The following is a 27,753-nucleotide window of genomic DNA, read 5'->3' as shown; positions in this document are numbered from 1 at the left end:
ATTTTTCTTTATCTTTTGTATATCCCTTAGAAGTTTTTCTTTGTCATTCATTAACCTTGAGACTTCCATAAAATATCTTGTATCTGTATAAGTTAAATTTATATCTTAGGTCTTAGACAAAAAACAATTTTTAAAAAATTTTCTACATTCTTGCCAACATTTGTTTTCTGTTTTTTTAAATAGTGTTCATTGTTATTCCTGTGATGTAGTATCTCCTAGGTTTGATTTGCATGTCCTTAATGAAGAGCATTTTTTCATGTATTGATTAGCTAGTCGCATTTTTCTTAGAGAAATGCTTAGTCAAGTGTTTTGGCCACTTCTACTCTATGATCTCCCACATTTTTTGTTCACCATATTCATCTTTATTGCATATCCATTAAATTATTATAGATAGAGTAATTTTAAAACTTTTGCCTTTTAATAGTAGAGGTAACGATGATTTAGGTATCACCATAACAGTATTAGATGAATATATTGAATTTGGCTATATCTATTTTTTCCAGTTTTGTGCTTTCATATATTTTTATGTTACTAAGTAACATTCTTTCAACATGAAGAACTGCCGTTAACAGTTGTTACCATGCATGTCTTGTGATGAATTCTCTCACCTTTGTTTGACTTTATATTCACTTCTGAAGGGCTGATATAACAAGCATAGCATGTTTGGTTAACAGGTTTTTCCATTCAGCACTTTGAATATTCCTCCCATTTTTTTATTGGCTTGCCAGGCTCTGCTGATAAATCCTCTTAGAATTTTATGAAGATTCCTTTTATGTGAAGTCACTTTTCTAGATGCTATCAAAATTCCTGCTTTGTCTTTGACTTTTGGTAATTGGATTTATAATGTAGGTGTCTTGGTGAAATCTTGTTTTATTGGTCCTTTTGGGGATCTGTGTTTCACAAATCTGGTATCTGTATCCCTCCCAATATTTGGAAAGTTTTCTGACATGCTATCACAAAATAAGCTCCTTCTTCTGTGACGTCCAAAATGTGTTTATTGATTTTTCTTGATATTGCAGCGTAAATCTTAGACTTTTTATCACTGTTTCTATTTCTTTTTTCTCCTCTAACTGGACAGTCTCAAATGACTTTTCTTACACTTCATGTATCCTGTTGAAGCTCTTGATTTCAACTTTTTTTTTCTTTTTTTCATTCATTGTATTATTCAGCTACAGAATTTTTCTTTTTCTTTTTCTTTTCCTTTTTCTTTTTCTTTTTCTAAGATTTCTGTTTTCAGCCTCCACATTGTCTTTCATGTATTCTGTTCCTGAGTTCAAACAATTAGTTTGAATTCTTTGTCAGGTAATTTATATGTCTTCATTTCTGTGGAGTTGGTTATTTAAAGATTACTTTTTTTTAATTGGTGGTGTCAAGCTTCCATGTTTTTCCACATTTTAGTCACTGTGTTTTGTGTGTGTGTGTTTGAAGAAGCAGTCACCCTTTACCAACTTTATAGACTGGAAAGACCTTCATCTGTAAGTTAGTGTAGAGGTGCTGGATTGTTAAGGGTTCTATTCCTGCATTGGCTCTTTCTTTCTCCATGTGCAGCCTGGATTCTAGGCAAATTTTTCAGCTGGGCTTGGCATTGGTGAAAGCTATAATAGTTCTCAGTAACAAAAATTGCTGTTGTCCAAAGCAGTGACAACACTATCTGGGTTCCTGCTCTTTTCATTTTCCCCCTTAAGAGAAAGTTGCAACTAAATAGATCTGTCCTCTTAGCAAAATTTTTTTTCTTCAGGGAAGGATAACCTAGGCAATAGGCTTCCTGCATTTTTCTATGTGGCTATTCCAGACTTTTGTGATCCACATGTTTTATGTCCTACAGCCTCCTTACTCAACTCTGGATCTGTCCCAAAAGTATTTTTCTGAATATGTGGTTTGTTTATGCATTGATTTTGTTGGGAAAGGCAAGCATGGAAACTTCTATCCGTAACTGACTGACCTGGCTTCACTTCATTGGTTTTAATTGAACATTTTATCTGACTCCATTTTATCTAATTATCTTAGTTACTTTTTTAATGAGGTTGCCCTTGAATCTCCAAGAACACTACACAAGTTCAAGAGTATGGCAAATTCCTTTGAACGTAGAATTCCCAAACCCTCCTTTTCTTTGTACCCTGTTGTCATTTATTTCACTTATCCATACCATACTCAACAAGTTACTATTCCCATCGTTTTCAACATACTATTAGATGTTAATAAGGAATAAGAAAAATAAAATATTTTTTCCTTAATTTAGTACTTTGAAGCTCTTTGTTTCTTTATATAAATTCAAGTTTTAAACTTGTATCAATTTCCTTCTTTTGGAATTACTTTTAACATTTTGGAAGACAAGTCTACTGGCAGTTTCCTTATTTTTTTGTCTGAGAAATGGGTTTTTTTTGGGGGGGTTGTTTTTTGTCTTCTACTTTTTAATGATGATTTTACTATGTACAGATTTCTATGTTGGTGGGTTTTTTCTTTTCAACACTTTAAATATTTCACTCTATTTTCTTCTTGCTTTCATGGTTACTGAAGAGATGTTCAAGGTAATTATTACTCCTCTATAGGTAAGGTTTTCTTTTACTCTTGCTTCTTTCAAGATTTTCTCTTTTTCCTTGACTTTCTGCAGTTTAATATGAAATGCCCATATGTAGATTTTTTTGGTATTAATCTTTATTGGTGTTCTCAATTTCCTTCATCAATGATTCAAAGTGCCATTGATTTTTACCAATTCTCTGTTGTTACTGTTTGAAATATTTCTTTATTTTCTTCTTATGTATCCCATTATTCACTAGTTTTTATAGTTAGAATTCTTGCTGTTCTGTTTTTTACCTTGTTTTCTTCTTTACATTTCAATTTTCAGAATTTCTCTTGTCATTTTTTCAAAATCATTAATTTTTTTCAGTTGTATCGTCTTTTAATGAGCCCATTATAATCATTCTTCATTTCTGCTATAGTGGCATGTCTCTAATATTAATTGATATTTCATAGAACTTTTGCTGTATGTTTATATACCCCCATGATCATACGTGTTCTTTGTTTATTTGTTAGATTATTTGACATATTAGTCACACATTTTTCAAATTCCTAGTCTGGTAACTAATACTTTGGCTGTCTCTGATTGTAGTATTTGCTCCTTTGCTTCAGATTTTGTTTTTTGTTTTTTTAATTTTTCTTCTACCGTGTTTTTAAATTTTTTCTAGTAATCTATTTTTTAAATTTTGCTGAACCATGGGCCATATGTGAGGAAGGGCTAGCCAGGTTGTCTCCTGTAGATTGGTTGTCAGAAACTAAAATTTATCATGATGTCTTTGTGTTTTTTGCTCTGTGTTGAGTTCATTTCTCTAGAGAAGTCTTCTGTAATAATATCTGGGAATTTGAGTTTTTTCTTTTGAAATTCATGTTAATGTGAGCTCCCTAATCATGTGGATTAAATGAAGTTTTCCTATAGTTTCATGATTAGATTACAAATTCTCACCTTGTTTATCTGTGAACATCTTATTTTCTTCCTCATTTAAAATATAGTTTGTCAGATGTAGTAGTTCTGTTTGATAGTTTCTTTCAACACGTGGCATTTATTTGTCCAAGGCCTTCTTGATGAGAAATATATTGATAAGCTTAGTGTGAGAATCCTGTGGACCTCATATGATGCTTCTCTTACTACTCTCGAGATTCAGGACACCTGGGTGGCTCAGCAGTTGGTTGGGTACCTGCCTTAAGCTCAGGTTGTGATCCTGGGATTGGGATCAAGTCCCTCATCGGGCTCCCTGTGAGCTTCTCCCTCTGCCTGTCTCTGCCTTTCTCTCTCAGTCTGTGTCTCTCATGAATAAATAAATAAATCTTCAAAAAAAAAAAAAAAAGCAAACAAACTACTCTTGAGATTCATCTTTCTTTGGCTTTTGATACTTTAAAATTAATATATCTTTATGTGGGTCTGTTTGAATTCATTCAGGTTCTTTTGTTGTTGTTTTTTTTAAGATTTTATTTATTTATTCAGAGACACAGAGAGAGAGAGAGACAGACATAGGAGAAGCAGTCTTCTCTCAGGGAGCCCAGTGTGGGACTCCATCCCTGGACCTTGAATCATGCCCTGAGCCAAAATCAGACGCTCAACTGTTGAGCCACCCAGGTGTCCGGATTCATTCAGATTCTTAAATTGTATGCCCATTTCATTCCTCAAATTGGGGAAATTTTTCAACCTTTCATGTAATTTATCTGCTGCTTTTTCACTTTCTCTTTTCTAGTTGGACTCTTACCAGTGCATATGTTGGTCTTAGTAGTAGCCACAGGCCCTTTAGGCTTTGTTCACTTTCCTTCATTCTTTCTGCTTCTGACAGTCAGTAAAATTAATTCTTTCTTTACATGTGCTGATTTCTTAAACTGCCTGTTCCAATCTACTTATTTGAATACTTACAAAATAAATTTTTCATTTAAGTTCTTGTACTTTTTCAGCTTCACATTTTTTAGGGGATTTCTTTTTATGTTTTCTGTTTTTTCAGTGATTTTTAAAAAAATTTTTTTTTAGATTTTATTTATTTATTCATGAGAGAGAGAGAGGGAGGCAGAAGCTGAGAGAAGCAGGCTCCCCACAGAGCAGGGAGTCTGAAGTGTGGGCCTCAGTCCCCATCCTTGGGATCATGACCTGAGCCAAAGGCAGCCACTTAACCAACTGAGCCACCCAGGTGCCCCTTTTTAAAATTTTATTTTATGCATACTTCTTTTTTTTTATGCATACTTCTTTTCTTGACGATGATCTTTTTATTCTTTGAGCATCTTAAATACAGTTGTTTTATTATTTGTTTTGAAAGTTAGCTTCTTTTTTGGGGATGTTTCTGTTGACTTCTTTCCTTTACTGGACTCTGGTTTCTGGTTCGTTCTATGCTTTTTATGTTTTCTGTTGAAAATTGAGTATTAGAAATGTTCACTGTTAAAAAGAAAGAAATGTTCAGTGTTGTAATTTTGGAAATCATAGTTTCCCACAGTTTTCGCTTATTTTTGATGTTATTATTGTATGCAGTATCTGTTTCGGGAATCAACCTGAGGTTGTAACCTGAAGGACTTTATAGATATTTTCTGAACCTATTCCCTTGCTTGTGCAAGTGTGGTGACTTTTCTAAATTCTTCCTATTAAACATCCTGATCCTGAAATGTCATGTCATTCACAAGAAGAAAACCAGAAAAGTAAAGCGGCAGAATCCATCTACGCTTTTTAATACCATGCAAGTGCTAAGCCAGAGAGGAGTGGTTTTCCAAATGGGACCTTGAGTTGAACACTGCCTTCCCACCTTAGTAGCTTAAACCTACATGTTCACGAGCAGCAACCCAACTATCAAAACACAAACAAATCTCAGATATTTGGAAGACAGAATGACTAATCACTCTGAGTCATGTGGTGTTCTTGGAACATTTGATGTTGTTACATGAGACAGTTTTTGCTTGGAGCTGTTCTTGGTACTCTGTATTGAGGTATCTTTCCTAAATTATCTTTTAATTTCATGTCTTTGTATCTTAGATACAAACTCTAATAGTGAGTCTCATGTTAACATAGATGAGTATTTTTTCTTTTTTTAAGTCATTATGGCAGTCTTTACCTTTCAGTAGGAGAGCTTAATCTGTTTACATTTAAAGCTAATGAATGGCTAGCTCCTGTGCCAGAGAATGCAGTGTGTGAGTCTTGATCTTGGAGTTGTGGATTCACACTCCACACTGGGTTTAGAGATTACTTAAAAATAAAATCCTTTAAAGAAATCAGTAAATAGAAACAAAGGCAAGGAATGACATAATCTGATAGCAGTTTATTTCCTGTTTGTCCTAAATACCTTGTTCCTTAATTTTTTCAGTACTGCTTTTTTTGTTTTAAAGTTTTTTGGATTTTTTTGGTACCATTTGTATTCCTGTCTTTCTGTATATATTGTTTATAATCTCTTAGTTGTTATCCTTAGAATGTTAATTAATACCCTAAACAGTCTAGTTTGAATAATAACAATTTGAATAATGCCAAATTAGTTGTGCTAATAAACAGATATTTTTCTCTTAATTTTGTACTTCCCCTGTATATTTTAATTGTTACAGATTATGTCTCAACACTTGTTGACTGACCATTCAAATAGATTTAAAATTGTTTCTTATGATTGCCTTTTAAATCATTAGTAAGGAGAACTATGCAAAGAGTAATACCAGTTTTTACATTTATAATTTTACCAGTGTTGTTTAGTTCATATGGTTTCAAATAACTAGTTAGTGTCCTTTCATTTGGTATGTAGGATGCCCTTGTAGGGCAGCTCTGAGTAATAAATTCCTTTACCTTTTTCTTATCTAGGAATTTATTTATTCTTGAAGTTTCTTGGTTCCACAAAGACTTTTGGTTGATAGGTTTTTCTTTTGTTACTTTTTTTAGATTTTAGATTTTATTTGAGAAAGAGCATGAGCAGAGAGAGGGGCAAACTGAGAGGGACAGGCATACTCCCCACTAAGCAGGGAACTTGATACTGTGCTCAACCCCAGGAGTTGAAGTCAGATGCTTAATCCACTGAGCCACCCAGGCACCTCTTTTGTCATTTTATACCTGTCATTCTGATGCTTTTCTTGATTTGTCTGATGAGAAATACTGAAATCATCTGTAAATCTTATTGAAGATGACTTCCATATAACAATTGCTTCATCCTTAATGACTTCACACTTTAGTCTTTACCTCTTGACACATTGACTATAATGTGTCTCAATATGGCTGTCTGAGGTTTCCCAGGTTCAAGTTTCTTGCCCTTATTGGCTGTGTATGTTTGTGTCTTTCGTCAGTATTGGGACTATTCAGGGATCCCTGGGTGGCGCAGCGGTTTGGCGCCTGCCTTTGGCCCAGGGCGCGATCCTGGAGACCCGGGATCGAGTCCCACATCGGGCTCCCTGCATGGGGCCTGCTTCTCCCTTTGCCTGTGTCTCTGCCTCTCTGTCTCTCTCTGTGTGACTATCATGAATAAATAAATAAAATCTTTAAAAAAAATATTGGGACTATTCAGCCATTATTTCTAAACGTATTCTTATTGTCTTCTCCTAGGACTTTCATATTATATATATATTGGTTCACTTTCACTTAATGGTGTATGTCACACAACTCTTAGGCCTTCTAAATTTTTCTTTCTGTTCCTCATACTATCTTTTGTTGTTATCTTATTGTTTTTCTCTGCCTGCTGAAATCTGTTGAATCCCACTGTGGAGTTTTCTATTTTGTCACATACTTTTTGTGCTCAAGAATTTCCATTTAGTTCTTTATAGAATTTGTCTCCTTTTTAATAACAATTTGTCCTATGTCCTTGTTTTCTGTTTGTCCCATAGTAGTTTGGTCATGTTTAAGAGTGTTTTCAAATCTTGTAGAAAGTTCCATGTCTAGCTTTCTCAAGGACAATTTATATATTTGTTTTAATCCATTCTTTGTTCCTTTGTATGCTTTTTGATTCTTTTCCCCCTGAAGCTGTATCTTTCAATTTTAGAAAGTACAAACTATAAATTCTATCCATCTTCTTCTCCAGGACTTGCTCTTCTTGATTATGAAATGATTAGATCATGTTGTGCCAGTAATTTTTTAAGATTTTATTTATTTATTTCTGAGAATACACAGAGAGGAGAGAGAGAAGCAGAGACACAGGCAGAGGGAGAAGCAGGCGCCATGCAAGAATCCCAATGTGGGACTCAATCCCGGGTCTCCAGGATCAGGCCCTGGGCCGAAGGCGGCACTAAACTGCTGAGCCACCCAGGCTGCTGCCTCAGTATTATTTTTTTTTAAGATTTTAATTTTTATTTATTTATTCATAAGAGACACAGAGAGGAACTGAGACACAGGCAGAGGGAGAAGCATGCTCCCTGTGGGGAGTGGAACTTGATCCCAGGACACCAGGACCATGACCTGGAGCCAAAGGCAAGCACTCAACCACTGAGCCACTGAACTGCCTCATTGCTGCAGTATTTTGAAATATACAAAACATCTGATTTGCAAATTGGATCTCTTAGCACACTCCTTTAATAATATCTGTGAACGTTTATAATTCTGCTTCATAATTCACTTTCTGATTGCACCATTATTAGCCCTGCATGAAAGCTTAGTGTCTCATATTTTTTAGTATTTGTCCCATTATGACCATAATGATTCATACGACTTTTCCTTCAGTGTTTCTGGTTGCTTTTCAATATTTTAATCCTCTCTCCCCAAAGAAAACCTCTGGTTTTTGGGACTTTGTCTTACTTTATTGTAGATTTCTGCTATAATCTTTGGCTCCTAAAAACTGTAGGGTTTTCTATCATCTAATGATGTTTTTGACCATTGCCTGCCATTTTCCACCATAAACAGTTCTGAGGAAACACACATTAAATGTTCTCTGTGGTAGCTTGGGTGGCTCACCAGTTTAGTACTGCCTTCAGCCCAGGATGTGATCCTGGAGACCCAAGATCGAGTCCCACGTCGGGCTCCCTGCACGGAGCCTGCTTCTCCCTCTGCCCCTCTCTCACTCTTTCTCTCTCTCGCTCTCTCTCTCACTCCCTCTCTCTCATGAATAAATAAAATCTTTAAATAAATAAAGATAAATGTTCTCTGTGTGTGTGGGTTCTGCTACAGCTTTAGATAGACTAGCACAAACACAGTGTTTTGCAAATAAGGCCTTCTTTGCAGCATACAGAAACAGGAACAAGGTCTCACAGACCTATACTACACAGTTGTGGCAGTTTCCAGAACTGTTTTTTTTTTTTTAATATTTTATTTATTTATGAGAGAGAGAGAGAGAGAGAGAGAGAGACACAGGCAGAGGGAGAAGCAGGCTCCATGCACCGGGAGCCCGACGTGGGATTCGATCCCGGGTCTCCAGGATCGGGCCCTGGGCCAAAGGCAGGCGCCAAACCGCTGCGCCACCCAGGGATCCCCAGAACTGTTTTATGTTTCCATGAAGGAACAGGAGCTTCCAACTGGCTACTGTAAAATACTGCTCCTATCAGTTTTTGAGCATAAATTGTTTTCTGGACTTCCAAATTCTTTTTTTTTTTTTTTTTTTAAGGAATTTCTCTTAACCCAAAGAAAACCTGATTAAAACACCTAAATATAATATTAACTCCCTAACTTGCTTGGTTTTACATATGCTTAATTCTTGTTTTGTTGATAGTGTCAGTTTTTTGTTTGGTTTTGGCATGTAAAATTTGATAGAGTTTAACTGTATAACAGAAAATCAGGAAATATTTAGCTTGCTAGACATCCTTCAGATAAGTACTTGAACGGGTCATCTGAGTGGTTCAATCAGTGTAGTGTGCAACCCTGGTTTTCAGCTCATATCATGATCTCAGTGTCAAATTGACATTGAACTCCACACCGGGCTAGACATGGAGCCTGCCTAAGACTCTCTCTCTCTCTCTTTTTTTTTTTTTTTTTTTAATTTTTTTATTTATTTATGATAGTCACAGAGAGAGAGAGGCAGAGACACAGGCAGAGGGAGAAGCAGGCTCCATGCACCGGGAGCCCGACGTGGGATTCAATCCCGGGTCTCCAGGATCGTGCCCCGGCCAAAGGCAGGCGCTAAACAGCTGCGCCACCCATGGATCCCCAAGATTCTCTTTCTTTCTATACGCTGTCCCCCCTTTTTCACCCCCGACCAAAAAAAAATTTTTTTTTTTTAGTACCTGAAAGAAACCGTAAAGGAATGGTCATACAGGTGCAAAGAAGGGTCAGCATATGTAAAACTTCTGAGCACAACTCTTCTTGACCTCCTAGAGGAACAGCAAGAAGAGGTAATTGGCACTAGAACTGAGTAAAGGTGACAATTTAGTGATGAGGTAAGAGACATAACCTAACAGTGTTGTGATTGTGTAGGGCTCTACAGGTCAATGTAAGGACTTTGGATTTTTACTTTAAGTCAGTGGTTCACAAGTGCAGGTGGTTTTCCAGATGTTTTTATTGGCCTGTAGTGGATGGAGGCCAGGAATGCTGCTCATTATCTACAATTTACAGAGATACTTCCTTGTACCCTGACATATATGAAATAGAATGTAGCAACATTTTCAGTGGAGCTGTGATATGTTTGACTTAACATTATTACAAGTTTTTTTTTTACCTTCAAAAAATGACAAGTATCAGACATCTGCAATGTGTACTCATATTTCTAATGAATTTGAGTCACATACTCTGACATACCATTGAAAGTTTGTTAAAAGTTTTAAACCCTGGGGCACCTAAGTGGCTCAGTGATTGAGTGTCTGCCTTCGGCTCAGGTGATCCCAAGGTCCTGGGATTGAGTGCTGCATCAGGCTCCCTACAGGGAGCCTGCTTCTCCCTCTGCCTATGTCTCTGCCTCTCTCTCTCTCTCATGAATAAAATCTATTTCCAAAAAAAAGTATTAAACAATTTCTACAGGGATCCCTGGGTGGCGCAGCGGTTTAGCGCCTGCCTTTGGCCCAGGGCGCGATCCTGGAGACCCGGGATCGAATCCCACATCAGACTCCCGGTGCATGGAGCCTGCTTCTCCCTCTGCCTGTGTCTCTGCCTCTCTCTCTCTCTCTCTCTCTGACTATCATAAATAAATAAAAAAAAAAAATAAACAATTTCTACAAAAGTGAAGAAAGGCATACATGCAGAACCATTTAGTTAAAATTTGGGAGGTACTCTATCTTTGGTATTTGTAAATTAGAGGGACTGTTAAGACCTTTAAGAGTTGTTTGTGGGGATCCACGGGTGGCCCAGGGGTTTGGAGCCTGCCTTCGGCCCAGGGTGTCGTCATCCTGGAATCCCGGGATCAAATCCCACATCAGGCTTCCTGCATGGAGCCTGCTTCTCCCTCTGCCTGTGTCTCTGCCTCTCTCTCTCTCTCTCTCTGAGTCTCTCATAAATAAATAGAATCTTAAAAAATAATAATAATAATAAAATATGCCTAACTGCTCTTGAAGGGCATATTGAAGACTTGGGGAAAAGTTTGTGTATGTTTACAGCTGGGCAAGTCTAAGTGAATTAAACTCTAGCCAGTAATGTGGCTTTCTAAAACTTAATCATGTATTATTTCTTCTCCTTGTCCTCTTTTTTCTTAATTTCTTATTATTGTGAAACAGTAATATGAGTGAAATGTCAGAGCTTTCATTTTAGGTTAATTGAAGAGGGAGGAGCAGGAAATCTGTATCCTTGTCCTTGAGAGCAACTAACCTGGAGTTGAAAATGGAAGGCGAACATGTCTGTTCACAGCATTCATATTAAGTTTTTCTTTTCTTAAAAAAAAAAAAAAAAGTTTTTCTTTTCTCCTGTTATGTGAAATTTCTCTTATGATACAAAAGGTGCTAATGATTTTTCATGAGGCAATCCAAAATATTTCTTGAGGGTTATGATTGGGTTTGGCACCATTTTTGTTGTTAAGATTAGTAACTAGGTAATTTTTACCTTTTGAAGAAATAATTGTAAGAATGTGGCCATCTTGGATTTAATTATGCCTTTTTTTTAAGATTTTATTATTTATTCATGAGAGACACAGGGAGAAAGAGAGGAATAGACAGGCAGAGGGATAAGCAAGCTCCACACAGGGAGCTGGACATGGGACTCGATCCCAGATCTGCAGGATCACACCCTGGGCTGAAGGCGGCGCTAAACCACTGAGCTACTGGGGCTGCCCTAATTATGCACTTTTTCTAAAAAAGTTAAAAACCTATATATGTACACATATAACAAACAAGAAAATAAATACAGGACAATAAGAATGTAAAAAGAAATGGTAATACTGGAGTAAATAGCAGTTAGAAAAGTTAAGATGAAGCCATAGAACTTAAAATCCTTCAAATTTGAGCTGTAAATATATTTCAGAGGTCTAGCAGATATCAAGACAATAGCTTGACATTTATTCACAAGTACAAATTGTAATTTATACAGCTCATTCAGTGACCATTTAGACTCTGTTTCTAGTACCAGGATATCATCACAAAGCCTGAAAGAGTTTGCTTTTTCAAAGATTTAAGGAGATCACTCTTCAACATCTGAAATAGAAAGACAAAACTAGATTTATCACTAAGGATAGTAGGAGAGCTATGCCACCTACATCAGTTTTCTGGATAAAGCAGGCTGTATGGAGACGTTGGCAGATTTGCACAGATGTCCATAGCTTGATGTTGCTCGTAGATCAAAGCCATTCAGGTGAGACTGTGTTGCTGGTTGGGTACACTTATTGGAGTCTGTTTCTGAGTAGCTGGGTTGGTTTTTTGTTTGTTTATTTGTTATTTTTGGAGCACTGTAGTTGTTTGCAGGAACTTCTCACTGCAGCAGTTGTGCTTTATTAGGTAGATTAAAAGCTGATTTGATTGGCTGTTTTATTTTAACCAGAGGAACATCTTTTAAGTTTGTGAAACTTTAATTTCTTATTTTCAAATGGGGCATAAACAGATATCTATCTTGCACAGTTTGCCAACTTAACTCTTTATTGAATGTCTCTTACATTGTTGATTCTAGAATCACAGCAATAAACTAGATATTCTAGAAAGATCAACACATTATACATTTGTAAAGACACAAATAATTAAATGAAGTTTCTGGTACTGAAATTGCATACTTTTCAGAAAATTGTCAAATAGATGATAATCCATAAACAAGATAGTATTCAAATGATCCTCAGACTTTGATATACATCAGAATCATTGAGATTGCTGGGCCTCTCTTAAAAGTTTCTGAATCAGCAAGTATATATTGGACTGAAGAATTTGTATTTTTAACATTCCTGCTTTTCCAAGTAATGCTGATTCAGCTTCTAATCTGAGATCATATTTGAGAACCACTGAAAAATCACATATAGCTTCATCTTTTTGAGTTCCTACTAATTACTTACACATAATTCCTTGAAAACAGTTCTTTGAGAGGCCAAAAATAAAGTTACTACATATGGCATTTTCTATTGGATCTACAGCGTTATTTCAGAGTTTTTCTAAGGGTCATTTTAAAGGATATCCTTTATTTTTTATATTATTTTATTTATTTATTTTATTTATTTCATTTTATTTTATTTTATTTTATTTCATTTCATTTCAATTTATTTTATTTTATTTTATTTTATTTTTAAGATTTTACTTTATTTATTCATGAGAGACAGAGAGAGAGAGAGAAAGAGAGAGAGGCAGAGACACAGGCAGAGGGAGAAGTAGGCTCCATGCAGGGAAACTGACATGGAACTCGATTCCGGGTCTCCAGGATCACGTCCTGGACTGAGGGCGGCGCTAAACCGCCAAGCCATCCAAGGCTGCCCAGGATATCCTTTAAATAATTACGTTTATTCATGTATATTTGTTTTCTGAACACGATTCATCACTCCCCCATCACAGTGCATACTAAACACCATGAGAAGTCTAATCTTAAGAAACTACACCCCAATAATTTCCAAACTATACTTACAATGTGAAGTTTTACTCCCTGAAAATAGCTTAAATTTATCTATTCTATATTGTTGCTATCTCAGTGTTAATGAATTACAAATCATTACTTTGGGGTTTTTTTTGTTTTCTTTTTAAGATTCTATTTATTTATTTATTCTTGAGAGTCACAGAGATAGTGGAAGAGACATAGGCAGAGAGAGAAGCAGGCTCCATGCAAGGAGCCCGATGTGGGACTCAATCCCAGGACTCCAGGATCACGCCCTGGGCCGAGGCAGGCATTAAACTCCTGAGCCACTCAGGGATCCTCTGAAGTCATTACTTTGTATTTTTGCAATATATCTTCCCTGTGAAAGATAAACTGGTGTCAAAATAATTCGAGGTTTTTTACTCATGAATGTAATACATTAAATAGAAAAATATTTTTATTTCAGAACTGTTCGTCAGTTGGCACAGGAGCAATTTTTTTTAATGTGCACAAGATGTTGCATGGGACACAGACCTCTACTTTTCTTCATCACTCTGCTCTTTACCATTTTGGGGGTGAGATATTTTTAAATGGACTTTACCAATATGATTGATTCTTAAAATTAGGAATATTCAGGAAATTACAGTTTTAACTTTTAAGATTTGCTTATGTGCAGCTCCTGACTCAGTAGAGTGTGAGCTCTTAATCTCAGCGTTGTAAATTCAAACCCTACACTGGGTATAGACATTACTTAAAAATAAAATCTTTTTAAAAGGAAAAGTTTTCATTATGGTTTTTTTTTTTTTTTTTTTTTTTTTAGTTATGTTTAATAAGATAGTATCTTTTCTAATAATTTCAGTGCTGTTTGTAGACTGATTTTATTTGCTTTTTATAAATACTTCCTTGAAAAATAGAACTTAGACCACCTTACTGTGTTTTATGTCATTGATTTAAGGTGTTGCCATTTTCATTTTACCAATAATCTAAGTTATTAAAAACTAACATGAATTTTGAAGACAACTTTGAATTCATACTACAATTATTATATTTCAGAGCACAGCAAGAGAAAGAGGTAACCATTCAGGTGACTATTTCACTCTTCTACGGCACCTTCTTAATTATGCTTACAACAGCAATATTAATGTACCCAATGCTGAAGTTCTTCTAAACAATGAAATAGATTGGCTCAAAAGGATTAGGGTAAGTGGTTTAATATTCAGCTTATTAAAGCACTTTTAAATCTGCCGCCTTACTAAAAGAGGGCTTTATGATATTGTTTGTTAAACAAAAAAAACACAGAGTAATAAAAAAATAAACAATATATAGTTCATTACTAAATTAGTAACTCATAAAAAAATAGTAACTCATAATTCTTAAAACATACAGCTAATTTTATGTTATATAAATGCTCTACTTCAGGTGAGTCTCGGAATACTGATGTTCAGTTACCTCCATTTTTATATTTTGCCCATATTATCATATTTAGAATATTCTTAATTTTTCTTTAATTAGAAAAATCGGATAGATTAGTATTTACATTTAACCTCCTATGCTTTTCGTTTATACAGACAGAATTCTATGAGAATATATTTTTGAATTGTGTAGCTTGTGTCCTGTAGGTTAGCATTCTCCTATTTCTCCACTTTGACACCATTGACATTATTTTTCCTTGTTTGGAGGAGCTGTGGTATGCATTAGAAAATATCGAGCAACACATCTAATTATTAGGTGATGTCTTCTCTTCCATACCATTTGTGAAAGCCAGAAATTATCTCCAGGCATTGCCAATGTCTTGGGACAAAATTTACATTTACTGTTAAAAGAGTTCTGTAGAAGGGAGAAGAAATCACTTGAATGGAAAGGTTTGGAGTAATTACATCTGAGATACCACTTTCCTCCAAGTTCCTCTTGTTCTTGTTCTCCTTTCCTGCGAATCGGGTCTCTAACATTTTTCCTTTGGCAGGATAACGTTAAAAACACAGGTGAAACAGGTGTTGAAGAGCCAATCTTGGAAGGTCACCTTGGAGTAACAAAAGAGTTACTAGCCTTTCAAACACCTGAGAAAAAATATCATATTGGTTGTGAAAAAGGAGGTGCTAATCTCATTAAAGTAAGTTCTAAATTTTGGCACTATAGTACCTACTGTTACCTTTTAAATGTTTGCTAGTAAATCTATTTGGTTTAAGTTATTTTCTAAATTATACTTAACATACAGTGGCAGTATAGTGATTCAGCACTTCCATACACACCTGTGCTCAGCACAAGTGCCTTCCATAATCCCTGTCACCTATTTCACCCATCCCACTCCCTCTCATCTGCCCTCTGGTAACCACCAATTCATTCTCCAGAATTAAGTCTCAGTTTCTCGTTTTGTCTCTTTTTTTCCTGTATGATGATTTATTTCTTAAATTTCACATATAAATGAAATCATATAGTATTTATCTTTCTCTGACTTTGCTTAGCATATAACACAATGTTTTTAAACTATTTTAGAGATAGAGCACACACAAGAGCTTTGGTGGGGGACACAAAGGAAGAACCTCAAGCAGATTCCCTACTGAGCACAGAGCCCAATGCAAGATTCCGTCTCAGAACCCTGAGATCACGGCCAGAGCCAAAACCAAGAGTTGGATGCTTAACCCACTGAGCCACTCAGGCATCCCCCAGTACAGCGATTTTTAAATTAATGTGTGCCCCCTTAATTCCAGAGATTTTAAAGTTACAATTAATATTTGAACAGTGAAAAGATTATGGGTTCTAAGCCCTGACACAATGGAAAATACGCATATAATTTTATGTACTATATATTTTTATGTACTATATATATGTATGTATATTAATTTTTTTATATTTTATTTATTTATGAGAGAAGTGTGAAAGGGAGCATGAACAGAGGAATGGGGACTGCAGAGAGAGAGGAAGAAGCAGAACCCTGGTATTGTAACCTCAGCTAAAGTCAGACACTTCATCTGCTAAGCTATCCAAACACCCCATATATACTGTTTTGTTTTGTTTTGTTTTGTTTTTTAATAATCTAGAGAGGGGATCCCTGGGTGGCTCAGCGGTTTAGCGCCTGCTGTTGGCCTAAGACATGATCCTGGAGTCCCGGAATCGAGTCCCACATCAGGCTCCCTGAATGGAGCCTGCTTCTCCCTTTGCAGTGTCTCAGACTTTCTCTCTTTCTCTGTGTCTCCCATGAATAAATAAATAAAATCTTTTAAAAATAATAAAATAATCTAGAGAGAGGTGCTGAGTGGCTCAATGGTAGAGCATCTGCCTTCAACTCAGGTTGTCTTGTCATCCTGGGATCAAATCACACATCAAGCTCCCTACAAGGGGCCTGCTTCTCCCTCTGCCTATGTGTCTGCCTCTCTCTCTCTCTCTCTTTCTCTCTCTCTCATGAATGAATAGAATCTTTTAAAAATACAAAATAATCTATAGAGAAGGTACACTTAAAGTACTACTATCATGAGTTTACATACTAGGACTAGAGATAGACACCAAAAATAAAAAGATAATGCGAAAAAGAAATTCATATTTATTTACAGGTATAGCAATTCATGCATTGATAACAAAGTAGTAGTACTATGGTTGCTTTTGGATAGCCAGTTGTAGTCTTAACCATTGCTTCTTGGTAGTCAGCCTATACACCAATGAACTAATTGTAAAAATTTAATGGCGTATAGTATTATAGCCACACTCACAATACAAACTGGACACAGAAGTTAAAATTAAAGAGAAAACAGTGAATGAGACAATAGGCTGATACATAGTTTCTCCAATTCTGAGAGGAGAGGCATTATATAATTAGTTTTTTGAAAGCAAAGTATAGAACTATAAGAACACTGGCACATTATTAGTTGTACTTTTTTTTTTTTAAGATTTATTCATTTATTTATGCAGAGAGAGACAGAGACACGGGCAGAGGGAGAAGCAGGCTCCATGCAGGAAGCTTGACGTGGGACTCGATCTTGGGTCTCCAGGATCACACCCTGGGCTACAGGCAGCGCTAAACCGCTGTGCCACCGGGGCTGCTCCTATTAGTTGTACATTAAATCTTAATCTCCATATGCCTCTCTAAGGATAGGCCATCCATTTCCATATGAGTCTTGCACACAATGTTCTACATGATAAACACATAGTTGAGGATGCAGATGACACAAAACATCTCATGCAATTCCTGCTGTACTCTTACTAGATTTCACACACACAAAGAGACAGAACAGATACATATATTAACTGTACAGCATGATGATGACTCACTGTCTACTAAGTGGAAAGGGATCATCATAAAGGTCTTCATCCTCAGGATCCTGGGTGGCCCAGTAGTTAAACGTCTGCCTTCGGCTCAGGGCATGATCTTGGGGTACCTGGATTGGGTCCCGCATCAGGCTCCCTGCATGGAGCCTACTTCGCTGTCTGCCTTTCTCTGTGTGTGTGTCTCATGAATAAATAAATAAAATCTTTAAAAAAAAAACTGTCTTCATCCTCATCTTCTTAGCGAAGTAGGCTGGGGAGTTGATCTTGCTGTCTCAGGGGTTGTTGGAGGGGGAGAGGAGGTAGAAGGGGAGACAGGAGTAGCAGGCACACTCATTGTAACTTTATGGAAATAGCAATTTCTGTCACACTTCCTTGCTTTTTCATTTCTCTAAAAATGTCCCTTTATGGGTCCAGTCCTTCTACCATTTGCTTTAGTTTCAGCATCCATATCATGGAAGGTTCCCTGTTACAAAAGAAGTCTAAAGCAGTCTTCAGTAGTTGGGGTCCTCTTCTAGACTGTCTGCTGCTCTGGACTAGAATGCCACCCTATACATGTGTAGACACATTTCAATACATTTTAACTTTTTCCTAATCTACCTCTGTTTATTTTACCATTCTAAATGATAAAATAGACTATTATATACCTATATTTTATGATGTCACTACATAAGACTCACTTAATTTTTTGAATGTTTCACAGGCTATGTAGTTCATTTAGGAGTTTTTCAAAATATAGCACATCTCCAAAAAACGTTCCAGTACATGTATTGATAAAAAGCTCTTGTATGAGTGGCCCCAACCCAGCATAGTTCAAGTATTTCAAACTCATATTGTCAAGAGTTAGCTGTAATTGTAATTCAAAGTTCAGATAAAATGTATAGGAATATGAATGAGTAATATTTAATTTGGTTATTTAGTTAATTTCATTTTTTTTTATTTTTTTTATTTTTTATTTATTTTATTTTATTTTATTTTTTTTAGTGGTTATTTAGTTAATTTCAGTGTTTACTTGATCAAATCTTTAAAGAATGAAAACTTTCATCCTGGAAGACTTTAGTTTTTTATGTCATATTTGATGAATTTCTTCTGGTGTATCTTAAAATCGAGAAAAGTGTCCTTTATTTTGATATGTTTTATTTTCAAAATTTAGTTCACATTTGATTATAGGAGTAGGTTTCTTTTAGAATATATTTTTTTGTTGTCAGCTTTTTCTATACCTAAAATATCTAGAATTGTGTGCTTTCTAATTAGAATCAGTAGTGTGAAATTGGACTTTATTTTATTATTTGAGAATCCAAATTTGTTTTTAAATAGTAAAGTGATGTTTTAATTTTCTCAAATAAGTATAAAAATATTTCCATTCACGATATGTTTTTTCTCAGACTGATAATTGCTGATAATACGTAATCTGTTCTTTCAACTCTTTAGGAATTAATTGATGATTTCATCTTTCCTGCTTCCAAAGTTTACTTGCAATGTATGAGAAGTGGAGAATTGCCAGCTGAGCAGGCTATCCCAGTCTGTAGTTCACCAGCTACCATTAATGCTGGCTTTGAACTACTTGTAGCATTAGCTGTTGGCTGTGTAAGGAACCTCAAGCAGATAGTAGACTGTTTGACTGAAATGTATTACATAGGCACAGCAATAACTAGTAAGTATTTTTAACTTTTAAAGTTATTTTGATGGTTCAAATCTCTCCATGTTTAAAATTCTGCGTTTTGTTTATTCTTTTAGAAAGTGTTTCTCTGTGTGTGTTTTTAGCAACTAGAAAATAGTTTAATAATTTTAATAATCAAATATGTAATTAAGACCCAGAAAGAGACCATGATAGGGTACAGTGCCTTCATAAAGAAAAATTGTCAAATTATATTTAAATGAGTTTATATACATGTTCTAAGTAACTTGGAAAATGTTTATTTCATTAAATCTAAAATAAAACTTAAAACTCTAGTGAAAGCCAAATTTGATGTTACAGGATTTAGTATTTAAAACTTAAATGGGGGGGTTCCATGGGTGGCTCAGTAGTTTGGCGCCTGCCTTCAGCCCAGGGTGTGATCCTGGACCAGGGATCAAGTCCCACATCAGGCTCCCTGCATGGAGCTTGCTTCTCCCTCTGCCTGTGTCTCTGCCTCTCTCTCTCTCTCTCTGTGTCTCATGAATAAATAAGATCTTTAAAAAAAAAAAAGAGTGAGAACATAAAATCAATTTAAGAGGAAACCATGGGCTTGCTGATAATACTGAACAAATGATTGAGTACATTCAGTAGTAACCTTTAAGAACTTCTGAAATTATCTTGGTTTTCCTATCTTTGAGAGTGTAAGAAAATTTCAGTTTCTAAACAAAATTTAGGGGGTTTTGGTACTGGGGAAGTAATATAGTTGTTTTAAATTTTAGTTGTTGTTTTTAGTTTTATTTTTCTGAATATATGTAGCTTAGGAATTCTGTGGTTACTTCACTCACATATAAAACAAGACTTAGGGTAGCCCCGGTGACTCAGCGGTTTAGTGCCGCCTGCAGCCCAGGGCGTGATCCTGGAGACCCTGGATCGAGTCCCGAGTCGGGCTCCCTGCATGGAGCCTGCTTCTACCTCTGCCTGTGTCTCTGCCTCTCATTCTCTCTGCATCTCTGTGAATAAATAAATAAAAAATCTTAAAAAAAAAAATAAAATAAAACAAGACTTAATACTAAAGGCATTAATTGGGATGCCTCGGTGGCTCAGTGTTTGGGCATCTGCCTTTGGCTCAAGGCATGATCCCAGGATTCTGGGCATGATGCCAGGATTCCAGAATCGAGACCCACATCAGGCTCCCTGTAGGGAGCCCACTTCTCCCTCTGCCTGTGTCTCTGACTCTCTCTGTGTCTCTCATGAATAAATAAATAAAATCTTTAAAAAATAAATAAAGGCACTAACTTTCTACCAATCTTGTATTTGTTTCAAATATTATTTGTGTAGGACAGCCCCAGTGGCTCAGCGGTTTAGCACCTTCAGCCAGGGTGTGATCCTAGACCCAGGTTTGAGTCCCACATCAGGCTCCCTGCGTGAAGCCTGCTTCTCTCCTTCTCCTTGTGTCTCTGCTTCTCTCTCAATGTGTCTCACGTGAATAAATAAATAAAATCTTTTTAAAAACACACACACACATTGTGTGTACTTGTGTATCTCTTGTTTAGTTTTTTTTCTTTTTTCTTTTTTTCTTTTTTTTTTAGATTTTTTTATTTATGTGAGAGAAAGAGCACACATTCACGGAGAGACAGAGAGGGAGAGAATTCCAAGCAGATGCCCCCTTTAGCTCGGAGCCCCCTTAAATCTCAAACCTTTTAGCTTGATACCACAACCCTGACGTAATGACTTGAGCCCAAAACCAAGAATTGGACACTCAACCATCTGCCACTCAGCCCCCCCCCCCCCCCCCGCCCCCAGCTTTTTTCTAACACAAATTGGAATATACTGCACCTGGAGTTCTTCACTTGTTTGTTTAGTTTTGCATTCAGTAATAATCTTACAGCATATAAAGATCCATCTAATTGTTTATTGGCCATATAATTTGCAGTTTAGTGTACTCTTAATTTATGTAATCCATTTCCCAGTGATTGATGATCATGTTATTTTTTATTTATAGAAGGTGATGGAGGAGATAAAGCGATTTATAGTTCTGACACACCTTTCAAATATACTGCCTTATTAATTCCACAAGATAAAACTGGGATATAGGCAAAGCAATTTTTATTCATTTTTACTTGCTAAAAAATTTTATACTATATGACTCTCTAAGAAGATGGTAATAGAGTCAAGATCAGTAAAATTTAGACTCAGTAGTACTTAGGATGTTTGGTGGTCGTGATATAAAAATTTGGAGCACTCTTTATAGGTGCCTGTAGTAGTGATAGGATAGTTGCTAATGCTAATTTATCAGCATTATACAGATGTCAGTGGACAGACTCATTATTATCATGTAATGAGGATCTTTTCTTCTCAGCTTGTGAAGCTCTTACTGAGTGGGAGTATCTACCACCTGTTGGACCCCGCCCATCAAAAGGATTTGTGGGACTCAAAAATGCTGGTGCTACTTGTTACATGAACTCCGTGATCCAACAGTTATACATGATTCCTTCCATCAGAAACGGTATTCTTGCTGTTGAAGGCACAGGTAGTGATGTAGATGATGATATGTTCGGTGATGAGAAGCAGGACAGTGAGGTAAATTTTAATTACGCTTTTTTTTTCTTTGTTTCAAGGTCTAGATTACCAGATACTGCTATTTTTTTCTTAGAATATTGTAGAACTTTTTTGACGTACTTTTGATGATAGGACAAGAATCTCTGAGCTACTATCTCTGTCATATCAGAGTACTTATTATCAAACAGTCTTTAAGCTGAAGTTGATAATCTTTATTACAACTTTCTCTTTATTCTTCAAGGCAGTATTAGTATAATCATGTTTTGTGCAAACTCGGTGTTATAAAGTGACAAATATATCTTTTTTTAATTTATATTTGATTTTTCTAATCCTTTCAAGTATATTCTATTTTTCCTTTTATATTATTAGTTTCACCACCTGTGAAACCTTCCTATTCTTAGAAAACTCTTAATATTTTTCTCATATTATGACTTATTCTGGCACAAAACTAAACCCGTTTGGTACTTTAAATAATGCTGTATGGTCCTGTTAACAATATTAGTAAATAGTAATGGATAACCATGCAACCAGGAGTATGCAGTGTGGGATATAGGAGAGTTATTTTCTAGTGGCAAATGAAAGTATGTAAATTTAAGATATATCTCTTTATATATTAATATGAAGAATTTAACTTTTCTTTATTGTTTATATCAAAACTGTTTTTCTTTTCCTTTTTCCTTACATGAGTTCATAGGAATTAATAGAGAAGACAGAAAAGATTCTAATTGTAGTAAGTGCTTTCCACCCCCCATTCCTACACTTTTCTTCAGTGACCAAAACTAGTTTGGCTATCGTAGTGGTCATGGTGTTCTGAGACATGTACTCGTCTCATATTCAACAAATCACACCATCCAGGCATTAGTATCTGAATATGTTTACTGTTTTGTGATGTTTTTGTTTCTTCTTTTTTTTTTAATTTTAAGATTTTATTTATTTATTTGAGAGAGAGAGAGAGAGAGAGAGTGGAGACACAGGCAGAGGGAAGAGCAGGCTCCAAGCAGGGAGCCCAATGTGGGACTCGATCCCGGATCTCCAGGATCAAGCCCTGGGCTGAAGGCGGCGCTAAGCCGCTGAGCCACCTGGGCTGCCCCTTTGTTTCTAAATTTAAGAACCCCCATGAGGAGGATCCTTGGGTGGTTCAGCGGTTTAGTGCCTGCCTTCAGCCTAGGGCGCAATCGAAGTCCTGGGATCCAGTCCCGCGTCAGGCTCCCATCATGGAGCCTGCTTCTCCCTCTGCCTGTGTCTCTGCCTCTTTCTCTCTCTCTCTCTCTCTCTCATGAATGAATGAATGAATGAATAAACATTTTTTAAAAAAAGAGCCCCCATGTGAAGTGCCCACAGTAGTACTTGGTTAAGAATTATGTTAACAAATTGGAATATAAATCTTAGCTCTGTGGCTCAACACTGGTAGGATGTTGAATTAAACATAGATACGGCTAACCATTCTGTCAAGATGAAGATAATATGGACAACACCTGAAATTTCTTTCGTTACTTGATAACCCTGTGCTTTCTGTTGTTTCAGCAGTACATTGTGGTTGTCTGTTTACTAGTTTTCTTTCTTAGTGTGTGAGCTTCTCAGTGTTTTCTACTTCTATCATAAGTCCTGACACAGAGCAAACAATATAAAATGGTGTTCAGTGCTCTGTAAAACTAGATTTTTGCTTTATAATGTGATTAAGACCTTTAGAGTTTGTCTATGCTACTGTTTCTACCAAAAATAGTCTTAATTGTATTTATTAATAATTCTGATGATGCCACGGAAATTATTTCATATGATCAGTAAAGAATGCCTTATCTCACTCTATAAGAAGAAGAAATTGAATCCAGAGAAAGATGACTTAACCTCCCTTAAAGTCATTTGTAATAAATATTCGTATATCTCAATCCAGGCTACTGAAGTGCTATTTTTTTCTTGTATTATACTACCTCCAGTGGAAGTTCAGGATCTTTTTTTTTTTTTTTAAGATAAATTTATTTTAGAAAGAGAAAGAGCATGAGCAAGAGGGCAGAGGAAAAGAACATCAAGCAGACTCCGCACTAAGTGCACAGCATAATTCAGGGCTCAAGATCATGACCTGAGCCAAAAACAAGAGTTGGACACCTGATTTTCATACAGGGACCCCCAGGATGATTCTTTTATGATTTTTAAATAGTAATGTATCTGTGAAATTATAAAAATAAACACTGTAAATTGAAAGTTGTATGCTTTGGAAATATGGAATGTAAAATAATACAAATTATTCACTGATTTTGTCTCAGCTTCTAAAGTTAGATTAGCTAATCAGTGATGGGTTTTTATTTGTGTTTGGTTTTGGTGTTTTGTTTCTTCGTTTGTTTGTTTGTTTGTTTTTTGTCTCTAGAGTAATGTTGATCCCCGAGATGATGTATTTGGATATCCTCATCAATTTGAAGACAAACCAGCTTTGAGTAAAATAGAAGATAGGAAAGAATACAATATTGGTGTCCTGAGACATCTTCAGGTCATCTTTGGTCACTTAGCTGCTTCTCGACTACAATACTATGTGCCCAGAGGATTTTGGAAACAGTTCAGGTAAAGTGTGGGTAGATGATAATATTTATTTTTATTTTTTAAAGATTTTATTTATTCATGAGAGACATGGAGAGGGAGAGAGAGAGAGAAAGTGGCAGAGACACAGGCAGAGGGAGGAGCAGGCTCCATGTAGGGAGCCTGACATGGGACTCGATCCCAGGTCTCCAGGATCAGGCCCCAGGCCGAAGGCGGCACTAAACCGCTGAGCCACCCAGGCTGCCCGATAATTTTTAATTTAAAAAACTTTCAGTGTACTGTTTAAATTTCTATTTATCATAAAATGTATAGTCATTTAATATTTTTTTAAAGATTTATTTATTCATGAGAGAGACACAGAGAGAGAGACAGGCAGAGACATAGCCAGAGGGAGAAGTAGCCTCTTCGCAGAAGCCCAATGGTGGGACTCGATTCTGGATCACAGGAATGACCTTAGCCAAAGGCAGCCACCCGACTGCTGAGCTACCACAGCATCCCAAATCATTATTATTTAAACAATAGTGATTCTGTCTTTCTTAATTCCCTCCTATATATCTTTGTCCTGGTAGGAGGTAAAAATTATGACATAAAGGGAGGCAAGCAGTATTTTTATCTTAAAATGTAATTACTTTATTTCTTTTTCTTGTAAGAGTTCATTTATTTATTTGACCAAGCCAGCGTGCACAAGCATGGGGGACTCTGGGATCTTGACCTGAGCCAAAGGCAGGTGCCCAATTGACAGAACCACCCAGGCATCCCTGTAATTAATTTTTTCTTAGAAAAGACTTCTGCAGAAACAAAAAACAAAATACTAATACAATAGTCAGTTGTCTCCTGGATTCATTAGTACTCAACTGAAACATTTGTTAGACATTTATACATATATATATATATATATAGGTTTTTCATATCTCTTTTAAATAAGCATAACCCATGATATCATCACCACACCTAAATAACTCCCTAACATAACTACATATAAGTTACTATTTAAATTTGCCAAGACTTTAATTTTTCTTAATAGTATGATTTTCTTTTAATTCAAGATGAGGGGCAGCCCTGGTGGCGCAGTGGTTTAGCGCCGCCTGCAGCCTGGGGTGTGATCCTGGAGACCCGGGATTGAATCCCACATCAGGCTTCCTGCATGGAGCCTGCTTCTTCCTCTGCCTGTGTCTCTGCCTGTGTCTCTGCCTCTCTCTCGCTCTCTCTGAATGAATAAATAAATAAATCTTTAAAAAAAAAATTCAAGATGAGAACCCATTTACTGCAGTTGATTGATCTGTATATGTAAATGATAATAAGGTGACATCATCAGTCTATAAATTTTATCTTCCACAAATTGCAGTTTGTGTAGGTCAGAAGACTGATTTGCATGTATAATAATATTTCAGTTTTGTCACCTCCATATACCTTTCTTTTCTCTTCTTAGCTTTTTCAGTACTTTTTGTTTTTCCTAGGTTACCTTATGTGTGACTCAAGATTTTATTCAATAATCTAGTTAACATCTCTTGTTTTTCCAAATTATTATACCACTGTATTTCAAGCTTTTTTCTTAAAATCATTCAGTTATTTGTGCGTGTGTTTATGTATTTTGTGTGTATCTACATATTGCAACATATACAGCAAGATTTTTTTTTGCATGGTTAGCTCAACAGTTGAGCACCTGCCTTTGGCCCAGGCTGTGATCCCAGAGTACTGAGATCGAGTTCCACATCAGGCTCCCAGGAGGGAGTCTGCTCTCCCTCTGCCTATGTCTCTGTGTGTCTTTCTGTGTCTCTCATGAATAAACAAAAATTAAAAAAAAAAAATCAATGCCATTCTTACCTAAGTTTTATCTTTTTATTTAATTTTTGACTTTTTTTAGGTATACTACTGCCGAAGCAGGCACACAACCCTGAGATCAGAGTTGTATGTTCTCTTGACTGAGCTAGCCATATGCCCCCATCCTAAATCATAAATTCATTTGGATTACTGAAAATGCACTAACACTAGACCAGGAGAAACCTTTTCATATTTCATTTGGAAAAATCACTTTAGTTTAGAAAAATGACTGTGTACTTTGCAGTTTGGCATGTGAGATTTAAGCAGAACTAAAGGTCAAAGGTAGTTATTTTTAACAACCATAAAACAATGGGTTTTCTTTCTCATGTTAATGGTCTTTTTACTTGAATTCAAAATACCCAAATAAACTGTTGTTAGGACAAATTTTTTTTGGAAGGACACCATTTTTAAAGCTTGCTACCCGTAGTTTCATGGTAATTCTCTGATACTATAGTTTTTACTGTGAGCTTCACTTCCATTACCATTCCACTACCCTTCAGTAGATAGTGTTTATTGCATTATTTCAACTTTGTATATTACGAATACGGCTTATCTTACATTTCTGAAATTTTTGTGTGGTTATGAAAAGTAAAATATAGGGGGATGCCTGGGTGGCTCAGCGGTTCAGAGCCTGCCTTCAGCCCAGGGGCATGATCCTGGAGTCCTGGGATCGAGTCTCACATCAGGCTCCCTGCATGGAGCCTGTTTTTATTTTTTAAAAAAAGGAAAGAGGGATCCTTGGGTGGCGCAGCCGTTTAGCGCCTGCCTTTGGCCCAGGGTGCAATCCTGGAGACCTGGGATCGAATCCCATGTTGGGATCCCGGTGCATGGAGCCTGCTTCTCCCTCTGCCTATGTCTCTGCCCCCCTCTCTCTCTCTCTCTGTGTGACTATCATAAATAAATAAAAATTAAAAAAAAAATTTTTTTTTAATTTAAAAAAAAGTTTTAAAAATGAAAAGTAAAATATAGGTATTCTGGGGGCATATTATCTAGTCCTTAAGTTTATTCTCGTTTTTCCTCAGGCTTTGGGGTGAACCTGTTAATCTTCGTGAACAACACGATGCCTTAGAATTTTTTAATTCTTTGGTAGATAGTTTAGATGAAGCTTTAAAAGCTTTAGGACATCCAGCTATGCTAAGTGAAGTCCTGGGTGGTTCCTTTGCTGATCAGAAGATTTGCCAAGGCTGCCCCCATAGGTAAGTGCTAAGTAAGGTTTTTATTATTCCAATTTTAGTATATGTGTTGCCAAAGTGAGCTCTAATTAAGATTTTGTGTGTACTTCATATTACTCCTTTTTTAATATAGATAACATTTTTACTACTGCTTTTGAGTATGAAAGCACCTGTTGCAATTATTACTAATACCTAGGAACGTTAATGAGTTTTAGTTCTATTTTTAAAACCCACTTTTTTTCCTTTTCAGTATACTGCTTTGTTTTACTCTAAATGTCTCCCTACTTCTCTAAGATTTTTATGTTTTGTCATGTCACAGTACATAAAACATCATTTTACAAAAGTCTGTAGTTAATACAAATATATTTAAATATCATCATTAATTTGTTTTCAGTATGAAGAGAGTATGAGAGAGGAAGTCCGGTAGGAGAGGGGAGAACAAGAGAGAGAAACACCAAGTGTGAAACCAGATGTGGGGCTCAATCTCA

At 36.1% G+C, this 27,753-nt stretch overlaps 1 protein-coding gene across 3 annotated transcripts in view; it reads left to right on the top strand.

Moving 5' to 3' along the window:
• LOC140629033 (ubiquitin carboxyl-terminal hydrolase 9X-like) overlaps nucleotides 1–27,753 on the top strand; it is a 135,942-nt gene that overhangs the window by 90,141 nt on the left and 18,048 nt on the right. For all 3 annotated transcript variants that reach the window (XM_072818433.1, XM_072818431.1, XM_072818432.1), the window contains 7 exons: nucleotides 13,776–13,884; nucleotides 14,363–14,509; nucleotides 15,273–15,419; nucleotides 18,998–19,220; nucleotides 21,544–21,764; nucleotides 24,106–24,296; nucleotides 27,116–27,289. In XM_072818433.1, coding sequence (XP_072674534.1) covers nucleotides 13,776–13,884; nucleotides 14,363–14,509; nucleotides 15,273–15,419; nucleotides 18,998–19,220; nucleotides 21,544–21,764; nucleotides 24,106–24,296; nucleotides 27,116–27,289 — 1,212 coding nt within the window. The remainder of the gene's footprint in view (nucleotides 1–13,775; nucleotides 13,885–14,362; nucleotides 14,510–15,272; nucleotides 15,420–18,997; nucleotides 19,221–21,543; nucleotides 21,765–24,105; nucleotides 24,297–27,115; nucleotides 27,290–27,753) is intronic.

The sequence above is a fragment of the Canis lupus genome, chromosome Y (assembly GCF_048164855.1).
Source record: "Canis lupus baileyi chromosome Y, mCanLup2.hap1, whole genome shotgun sequence".
Classification (NCBI taxonomy): Eukaryota; Metazoa; Chordata; class Mammalia; order Carnivora; family Canidae; genus Canis; species Canis lupus.
The sequence above is the reverse complement of the archived record's forward strand: the minus strand, read 5'-3'. Positions and strand labels throughout refer to the sequence as shown.